Source organism: Balearica regulorum, chromosome W, assembly GCF_011004875.1.
Source record: "Balearica regulorum gibbericeps isolate bBalReg1 chromosome W, bBalReg1.pri, whole genome shotgun sequence".
In the NCBI taxonomy this organism is placed as follows: Eukaryota; Metazoa; Chordata; class Aves; order Gruiformes; family Gruidae; genus Balearica; species Balearica regulorum.
Window position 1 is genome coordinate 27962542 of NC_046219.1, and position 10114 is coordinate 27972655.

Below are 10114 nucleotides of genomic sequence, written 5' to 3' on the forward strand. Positions count from 1 at the left end.
GGTGTCTCCACCTGCTCCGGCGTGGGGTCCTCCACAGGCTGCAGGTGGAATCTCTACACCCCCTCATCCTCCCTCCATGGGCTGCAGGAGGACAGCCTGCTTCATCATGGTCTTCACCACGGGCTGCAGGGGGAATTCTGCTCCGATGCCTGGAGCACCTCCTCCCCCTCCTTCTGCACTGACCTTGGTGTCTGCAGAGTTTCTTACATCTTCTCACTCCTCTCTCCGGCTGCAAAAGCTCTCCCTAACTGTTTTTTTCCTTCTTAAATATGTTATCACAGAGGTGCTGATTGGCTCAGCCTTGGCCAGCGGCAGGTCCGTCTTGGAGCCGGCTGGCATTGGCTCTATAGGACACAGGGGAAGCTTCTAGCAGCTTCTCATGGAAGCGACCCCTGTAGCACCGCCCCCCCCGCCGCTACCAAAACCTTGCCACGCAAACCCAACACAACTGTGGAAGAGGCTGTTGGGTCAGCTGAGTGTGGGGAGGTGTTGTGGTGTTGCTGCCACGGTGGGGGTGACGGGGCAGGATGAAGGTGGGTGAGCTGGCCCTGTTGTCCTGCACTAAGGGTGTTGCCATCGTGCTGCGGCCTGCTCAGTCTCCCATGGCGCATCCCAGCAGTGCGGGGCCTTGGTGATGGGGTAGTGCCGACCCCGACTGCCTGGTCCTCAGCTGGCGTCACCCGCTCACTGCACTGCTTTGTGCACACAACTGCAGAATGTGTACATCGAGCCGCATCGTAAGCCCTATGGGTACCGCCTGGACCACCACAAGAGGAGAAGGAAGGCCGCGAAAGTCACGAGCAGTCCAGGAAGGCCAAGAAGATGATTGGGCTGAAGGCCAAGCTCTACCACAAGCAGTGGCATACTGAGAAGATTAAGATGAAGACAACGTGAGTACCCGCCTCATCTCTGATGCTGTCCAGTCATCCTGACATTTGAAGGATGAGATTAGATGTTAATGTATTTACAAAGAACTACTTGTTACTTCAGTCATACGTTATACTTTTAAATAGTGCTTAGTCTGTAGGAGAAAGTGGGTTTTGCCACAATGGAGGCATTTCGGACTTCCTCTCTGTCCTGGGTCTGGCAAGGATAGAGTTAATTTCACAAGGAGCCAGGACAGGTGGGCCAAGCTGGCTGGGGGCTATTCCATACCATGTGACATCATGCTCACCATAAAAGGGGGCTAGTCAGGTAGGGGCAGATTCCGAGTGGCTCCGGTATGGGCTAAGCGTCCGGATTGCTTTCTGTTATCACCCATTGTGAATATCTGTTATCAGTACTGATGTTGATTGTTTCCCTCTCCCTTGCTGTCCCAGTAAACTGGCCTTATGCCAACCCACCAGGCTTTGCCTTTGTTTTTCCATTCTCCTCCCCATCCCGCTGGGGGAGGGGTGAGTGAGCAGCGGCGTGGTGCTCAGCTGCCGGCTGGGGCTAAACCAGTCCTTTTTGGCACCCAACGTGGGGCTCAAGGGGTTGTGATAATGACAAGTCTGACCCAAGTGTGTTAAAGCAAAGTTGTTATAAGCATTTATAATGTTATTGAAACAGTCGCTGGTCACAATGATGTTCTGTTTGGTCACATGGCTCTGGTTTGTAAACCCGTGTTTTCTCTATGTAATCCCTGTGGTGCTGTTTATCACCTCTGGGAGAGGGTTTCATGTTCTCATGTTGTTGTATTGTGTGATATTGACTTATAAGATATCATGGATGGTCATGAGTCTCAGCTGGTACTTGTATGTAGCATTTCTGTCATGCCCATACCTCGGTCAACATCTTTCAGAATTGATTAATAATTGGACCCAATCTATAGGGAAGACGGGGGGGATACCTTCTCCCACTCTTTCACCTCCCCTTTTCCCTTTTGGTTGGTTACGACAATTTTTGAGAATTTTGAATACCCTTGGAATGTTCAGGCCAGTATATTCCTATTGCTAGGTCTCAAGTTGCTAGATTTTCAAGTCCTGTTCAGGGTTAGCAAAAATTGTTTCAAGAATACCACCCAGGGATCTGGCTGAGGCTGAATAGTCAGGGCTGGCATGGCATGTGGGAGAGTATGGGCGGGCATCTAGAGACATTCTCACCCCCGATGGTTTGGAGCTTCACTCCCGAACAACTGCAAGACCCTGATAAAATGGTAGAATATTTGAAAGAAAAATGCTGTGGCTATTCTAAGGAGACACAACTTACTGCGCTGTGCTGGGCCCTGGCCACAATCTATCAAACGCTGCTTGATAGTAGACAGCACCATCGAGAGAGAGAGAGAGAGCAGACCCACAGGCATTGCAGCTACCCAAGCCCCCGCCACAGGCACTGTAGCTGAGCCAAAAGATCAACCCATACCAGTATCAGTTGCCCCCATACACAAGAAGAAATACACAAGGAAACCGGTTCGCTTAGTGAAGGATGATGATGAACAGGGGCCATCACGAGAACAGGAAGAAGAGCCAGAACCAGAAGTGATCACCCGATCCCTGTCCCTGAGGGAGCTGCGAGATATGTGGAAAGATTTCAGCTGCCTTCCAGGGGAGCATATTATTACCTGGCTGCTCTGCTGCTGGGATAACGGGGCCAGTAGCCTGGAACTGGAGGGCAGGGAGGCCAAGCAGCTAGGATCCTTGTCTAGGGAAGGGGGCAGTGACAAGGCAATTGGGAAGAAGGCACAAGCCCTCAGCCTCTGGAGGCGACTCCTGTCAAGTTTGAAGGGAAGGGTATCCTTTCAGCGAAGATGTCGTATGTCGGCCAGGCAGGTGGACCACCATGGAGAGAGGTATCCAATATCTGAGGGAATTAGCTGTGTGGGAAATGGTTTATTATGATCCGGACAATGCACAGTTGCCCACAGACCCCGATGAAGTCCAATGCACCCGACCCACGTGGCAGAAGTTTGTGCGATGTGGAAAAGTGAAGAGGCACCCACAGTGGATGAAGTGGCTGGCCGACTCCGGCAATATGAAGAGAGCCTTTCTTCCTCCCTCGTCTTGGCTGTGGAGAAACTGTCCCAGGAGGTCCGGCAACTCAAAGAGGGGTCCTACTCCCCACTTGCACAGACCCATATTTCAACTGTTAGGACTAAGCGTTCCTCTGCTCCAGAGAGGGGATATAGAGCATACACACCATGAGGTATCCTGTGGTTTTTCCTGCGTGACCACGGAGAAGACACGAGGAAATGGGATGGGAAACCCACCTCAACCCTGCGGGCATGCATACATGAGCTACAAGGCAAGACAGCTGTAAAAAGGGACTCTTCCAGAAAGAATGCTGCTCCGCTTTCCACCGGGCAGCCCCCCAGACCAAGTGAAAGGCCAGATCGCACTTCTGATCCTCTTGAAGGGACTTCTAAGTCCTTTTTGCAAGAGGTGAGTAGTTACTATGATGAGCAGGATTAGAGGGGCCCTGCCTCCAGCCAGGTGGAGGAAAGGGAGGATAGGATGTCTTGAACTGTGTGGATCCGATGGCCTGGCACATCAGACCCACAGGAGTACAAGGCCCAAGTGGACATCGGTGCACAGTGCACCCTAATGCCATCCAGCTATGAAGAGGCAGAACCCATCTCTATTTCTGGTGTGACGGGGGGATCCCAGCAGTTGACTCTGCTGGAGGCTGAAGTGAGTCTAACTGGGAATGAGTGGCAAAAGTACCCCATTGTGACTGGGCCAGAGGCTCCGTGCATCCTGGGCATAGACTACCTCCGGAGAGAGTATTTCAAAGACCCAAAAGGCTACTGGTGGGCTTTTGGAATAGCTGCCTTGGAAACGGAGGAAATTGAACCATTGTCTAGTTTGCCTCGTCGCTCGGAGGACCCTTCTGTTGTAGGGTTGCTGAAGGTTGAAGAGCAACAGGTGCCGATTGCTACTACAACTGTGCACCGGCGGCAATATCACACCAACAGAGACTCCCTGGTTCCCATCCATAAGCTAATTCATCAACTGGAGGCTCAGGGAGTGATCAGCAGAACCTGTTCACCCTTTAACAGTCCCATATGGCCAGGGCCGAAGTCCAATGGAGAGTGGAGGTTGACAGTAGACTATCGTGGCCTGAATGAAGTCACACCGCCGATGAGTGCTGCCATGCCAGACATGCTGGAACTTCAGTATGAACTGGAGTCAAAGGCAGCCAAGTGGTATGCCACAAGTGATATCCCTAATGCATTTTTCTCAATCCCTTTGGCAGCAGACTGCAGGCCACAGTTTGCCTTCACTCGGAGGGGCGTCCAGTACACCTGGAATCGACTGCCCCCACGGGTGGAAACACAGCCCCACCATTTGCCATGGCCTGATCCAGGCTGCACTGGAAAAGGGTGAAGCCCCAGAGCACCTGCAATACATTGATGACATCATTGTATGGGGCAACTCAGCAGAGGAAGCTTCTGAGAAAGGGAAGAAAATTATCGAAATCCTGCTGCAGGCTGGCTTTGCCATAAAACGAAGTAAGGTGAAGGGGCCTGCACAGGAGATCCAGTTTTTAGGAATAAGATGTCATGATGGGCGTTGTCAGATCCCAATGGATGTGATGAACAAAATAGCAGCCATGTCTCCACCAACCAACAAAAGGGAAACACAGGCCTTCTTAAGTGTTGTGGGTTTCTGGCGAATGCACGTTCCGAATTACAGTCTGATAGTAAGCCCTCTTTATCATGTGACCCGGAAGACGAACGATTTCAAATGGGGCCCTGAGCAACGACAAGCTTTTGAACAAATGAAACAGGAAACAGTTCATGCTGTAGCTCTTGGGCCGGTCCGGGCAGGACCAGGTGTAAAGAATGTGCTGTACACCGCAGCCGGGGAGAATGGCCCTACCTGGAGTCTCTGGCAGAAAGCACCAGGGGAGACTCGAGGTCGACCCCTGGGGTTTTGGAGTCTGGGACACAGAGGATCCGAGGCTGTCTACACTCCAACCGAAAATGAGATATTGGCAGCATATGAAGGGATTCGAGCTGCTTCTGAGGTGATTGGCACTGAAGCACAGCTCCTCCTGGCACCCCAACTGCCAGCGCTGGTCTGGATGTTCAAAGAGAGGGCCCCCTCTACACACCATGCAACTGATACTACGTGGAATAAGTGGGTTGCATTGATTACACAGTGGGCTCAAATAGGAAACCCCAGTCGCCCAGGAATTCTGGAAGTGATCACAGACTAGCCAGAAGGCAAAGATTTTGGAATGTCACCAGAGGAGGAGGTGACAAATACTGAAGAAGCCCCAGCATATAATAAACCAAGAGAAGATGAGAAGCAATATACTCCGTTCACTGATGGGTCCTCTCACATTGTGGGAATACATCGGAGGTGGAAGGCTGCTGTATGGAGTCCTACACGACGAGTTGCAGAAGCTGCTGAAGGAGAAGGTGAATTGAGCCAGTTTGCAGAGGTGAAAGCCATCCAGCTGGCTTTAGACATTGCTGAAAGAGAAAAGTGGCCAACGCTGTACCTCTATACTGATTCATGGATGGTGGCCAATGCCCTGTGGGGGTGTCTGCAGCAATGGAAGCAGAGCAACTGGCAGCGCAGAGGCAAACCCATCTGGGCTGCCCCACTGTGGCAAGATATTTCTGCCCGGCTAGAGAAGCTGGTTGTAAAGGTACGTCATGTAGATGCCCACATACCCAAGAGTCGGGCCACTGAGGCACATCAGAACAACCAGCAGGTGGATCAGCCTGCCAAGATTGAAGTGGCTCAGGTGGATCTCGACGGGCAGCGTAAGGGTGAATTATTTATAGCTTGGTGGGCCCATGACACCTCAGGCCATCAAGGAAGAGATGCGACATATAGATGGGCCCGTGATCGAGGGGTGGACTTGAGCATGGACGCCATCTCACAGGTCATCCATCAATGTGAAACATGCGCTGCAATCAAGCAAGCCGAGCGGGTAAAGCCTCTGTGGTATGGAGGACAATGGCTGAAATATAAATATGGGGAAGCATGGCAAATCGACTACATCACGCTCCCACAAACCTGCCAAGGCCAGCGTTATGTTCTTACAATGGTGGAAGCAACCACTGGGTGGCTGGAAACATATCCTGTGCCCCATGCCACTGCCCGGAACACTATCCTGGGCCTTGAAAAGCAAGTCCTGTGGCGACATGGCACCCCAGAGAGAACTGAGTCAGGCAATGGGACTCATTTTCGGAACAACCTCATAGACACCTGGGCCAAAGAGCATGGTATTGAGTGGGTGTATCACATCCCCTATCATGCACCAGCCTGTGGGAAAATGGAAAGGTACAATGGACTGCTAAAAACTACCCTGAGAGCAATGGGTGGTGGGACCCTCAAACACTGGGACACACATTGAGCAAAGGCCACCTGGTAATTTAACACTAGGGGATCTGCCAATCAAGCTGGCCCTGCCCAATCAAAATTTCCACACCCAGTAGAAGGGGATACTGAGCAAAGTGACACAGTGATGGAACTAGAACTGACTTCAACTCATGCCCAGGAACTTTATCGAAAAATCACATCTTTGACATCCAGACTGTGAGCATGGACCATACCAGATACACTGGCTGTGAAAACTCCGGATGCAGCGTGCAACAATCCAGTAGCACACACCTTTGCTCTTGTCCTGAGAGGCTGTCATGACAGATGGAACCCAAAGCCATGGACTAAATGAACTTGACGGACATTTTGGAGGGATGGCCCATAGAGTAAGGGAATGATATCTGTGAAATAATCTGGGCATGACGTAGATGGTATAGAATAAGGGGTGGATAATGTCCTGTTTCTGGCTAGGATAGAGTTAATTTTCCCAAGGAGCCAGGACAGGTGAGCCAAGCTGGCCAGGGGGCTATTCCATACCATGTGACATCATGCTCACCATAAAAGGGGGCTAGTCGGGCAGGGGTGGGCTTTGTGTGGCCCCTGGAGTGGGTCAGTGTTGGTCGGTAAATTGCTTTCTGTTATCACCCATTTTGAACATACCGTTATCAGCACTGTTGTTGATTGTTTCCCTCTCCCTTGCTGTCCCAGTAAACTGTCCTTATCCCAATCCTGGAGGCTTTGCCTTTGTTTTTCTCTTCTCCTCCCCATCCCGTCGGGGGAGGGGTGAGGGTGTGGCTGTGTGGTGCTCTCTTAATGGATGTTTACCATTAGCAGTTAACAATTCTTCTCCTAAAAGCATTCCTTAAGATAAGTGTTAATTAGCAGTAGCCATGACTGATGTAATTATAACAAAAAATATGAATGCATTTACTTAGGGTTTTTACAGTGACAGGTGTATTAGTGTAGTAAGAGGAAGCAGGCATTTTTTTAAACTGTGTAATGGAAAAAGTACAGTAACATACACAGTGTTTAAACAGAACATGAGGCTTTTCTTCCAGGATAAATTACAATATCAAGTACAGATAAACAAAAACATTTTTCTGAGAATTTTCTCTGTTGTTTAGAGCTTGAAATCAAAGCTATTAATATTCACTTATTGCTAATGAGCCTAATATCTGTCTACCCTGTTGTTTTCCAAGAGTAGACAGTTGTTTTTCTCTGCTACTTGTAAAGGTATTAGGTTTGTTAACTAGTATGTTGGTCTCTTCCTCCAATTAATGAAACATGACCCCTTTTATACACACACGTTCCTCAGATTTGTAAGCATTGCATCAAATCTCAGAAGAGTAGTAGTATGTTAATTTTTGTCAGAGAGGAAGGCTACTGTCTCTCAAAGTGCTTGGCTTTGAGAGTTAGGCTGGTTGTTTTAAGCCATTCAGAAATTCCTTAGTAAGATGAATTTCTCATGTCCCTGTCTTGACAGGAATTGACAAGGTTTTATGCACTCTGTCATCTGTCAATTGTTATATTAAGTGAAATTACTTGTTTACCTTGAAAAGTATTTAGGATTATTCCTTAACTATAAATATGTAGTTGTTTACAATTATCTCTTTTAAAAGAGAACTTTGAGCAGGCACAAGCTAAGTTAAAAGGCTATCATATCTAAAAATGTGCTTTTTTTTTACTCTTAATACTGAGTGGGTTTTAAAAAAATACTGTTTTTCTTTCCTTGCAGCATTAAAATGCATGAAAGGAGAAATACAAAGGAAAAGAATGAGGGAAAAAAAACACCTAAAGGAGCTGTACCAGCATACCTGCAGGACAGAGAGGGCCAGTCCCAAGCTAAGGTTCTCTCTAATGTGATCAAACAGAAAAGAAAACAAAAAGCTGTAACTAACTAATAAAATTCAGATACTTACTATTATTTCTGACAATGACCACTTTGTGTTGCTGATGCTCAGGTAACTTACAGCCTAGAAGCAAAGTCTAAATATTGATATTGTACAAAACCTGAAACCTCCAATAATTGAACAATCTAGGACAAAGTAAACGTATGCAATATCTTGATCTTTCATAACTTTAAATGCTAGTTAAAATAAGTAGCTATGAGTTGTATAAAAGGTATGGTCTGCCACTACTCTTTAGGGAAATTTTATTTTATGCTTTGGTTGTCCCCTTTTGTGTAGCAGTGCTGCATGTAAGACTATTGACTTTTTCTTATTTTCCCCACCTCCTTCCAGGGGAAATGGGAAGTTCCTGTGCCAAAGGTCTGTGCACAAGGAGAAACAGAAGTTTTAAAAGTGACTCATACAGGAAAGAGAAAGAAGGCCTGGAAGAGAAGGGTTACAGAAGTTTGTTCTATTGGAGACTGCTTTACTAGGAAGCCTCCTAAATACCATTGGTCAAATTAATTGTTTGTAATGCTTTTGAGACTTAAAGAATGTTTAAGTAATAATTCTTTTGACTTACTGTTTTGAATTCCTGTGGTAAGGAAACTTTCTTCTATGATAATGCACTTTACTACTGATGTAGAACATTCTTATTAGTTTCCTCGCAGAAATCTAAACTTAGAATAGCCTGAGGGTGGGGAGATGCCCCTGCAGTCACAATCTGCATTGAAATATCTCAACTCTTACTCCCATAACTCAGATGGTGCCAGTAAGTTAAAGCTACAAGCTGTCAAATTAGCATGAGAAAGTCTTTAGCAGAGGCACTTTGAATAACTTTTAAAATTGGAGGCTTCTGTCTTTTTCAGGCTGCTGTGATTCTGTCAGCTGCAGTAGGCAACTCTGTTCTAGGACTCCAGAACTCCCTCCTTATGGCTTGTTAAGTAAGCTCAAAGCACAGAGGTGACTGTATGCAAGGGAAATGCTATGCCTCCAGCCTGACCTTTTCTTACATGGCTGCAGGAAGAGTGTGTGGGCTCTAGCTGCCTGGCAGCGCACAGGAGGAAAAATAAATTCACTAAGATAGTATAGTTTTTCTATAAATACCTGTTCCTGTTTGTATTGGGTTTGCGTGGCAAGGTTTTGGTAGCGGGGGTGGGAGGCTACAGGGGTGGCTTCTGTGAGAAGCTGCTAGAAGCTTCCCCTGTGTCTGATAGAGCCAATGCCAGCCAGCTCCAAGATGGACCCGCCGCTGGCCAAGGCTGAGCCAATCAGCACCTCTGTGATAACATATTTAAGAAGGGGAAAAAAAACAGTTAGAGAGAGCTTTTGCAGCCGGAGAGAGGAGTGAGAAGATGTAAGAAACTCTGCAGACACCAAGGTCAGTGCAGAAGGAGGGGGAGGAGGTGCTCCAGGCATCAGAGCAGAATTCCCCCTGCAGCCCATGGTGAAGACCATGGTGAGGCAGGCTGTCCCCCTGCAGCAGCCCATGGAGGAAGGATGAGGGGGTGTAGAGATTCCACCTGCAGCCCATGGAGGACCCCACACCAGAGTAGGTGGAGGCACCTGAAGGAGGCTGTGACCCCGTGGGAGGCCTACGCTGGAGCAAGCTCCTGGCAGGACCTGTGGACCCGTGGAGAGAGGAGCCCACGCCAGAGCAGGTTTGCTGGCAGGCCTTGTGACCCCGTGGGAGAGACCCACGCTGGAGCAGTTTGCTCCTGAAGGACTGTAGCCCATGGGAAGGACTCACGCTGGAGAAGTTCATGGAGGACTGTCTCCCGTGAGAGAGAATCCATGTTGGAGCAGGGGAATGATGAGAGGAGTCCTCCTCCTGAGGAGGAAGGAGCAACAGAAACAACATGTGATCAACTGACTGTAACCCCCATTCCCCGTCCCCCTGTGCTGCTGAGGGGGGAGTAGGTTGAAGCCAGGAGTGAAGTTAAGCCCATGAAGATGGATTGGGTTGGGGGA

The 10114-nt window shown here is 48.6% G+C and overlaps 1 protein-coding gene across 1 annotated transcript; it reads left to right on the forward strand.

Moving 5' to 3' along the window:
* Positions 1-527: 527 nt before the first annotated feature.
* LOC142599327 (ribosome biogenesis protein NSA2 homolog) lies at positions 528-8668 on the forward strand. The gene is given in 5 exon segments (XM_075739195.1): positions 528-533; positions 716-773; positions 776-890; positions 7993-8146; positions 8498-8668. Coding segments are annotated over 5 exon segments (504 nt in total).
* The last annotated feature ends 1446 nt before the right edge of the window (positions 8669-10114 follow it).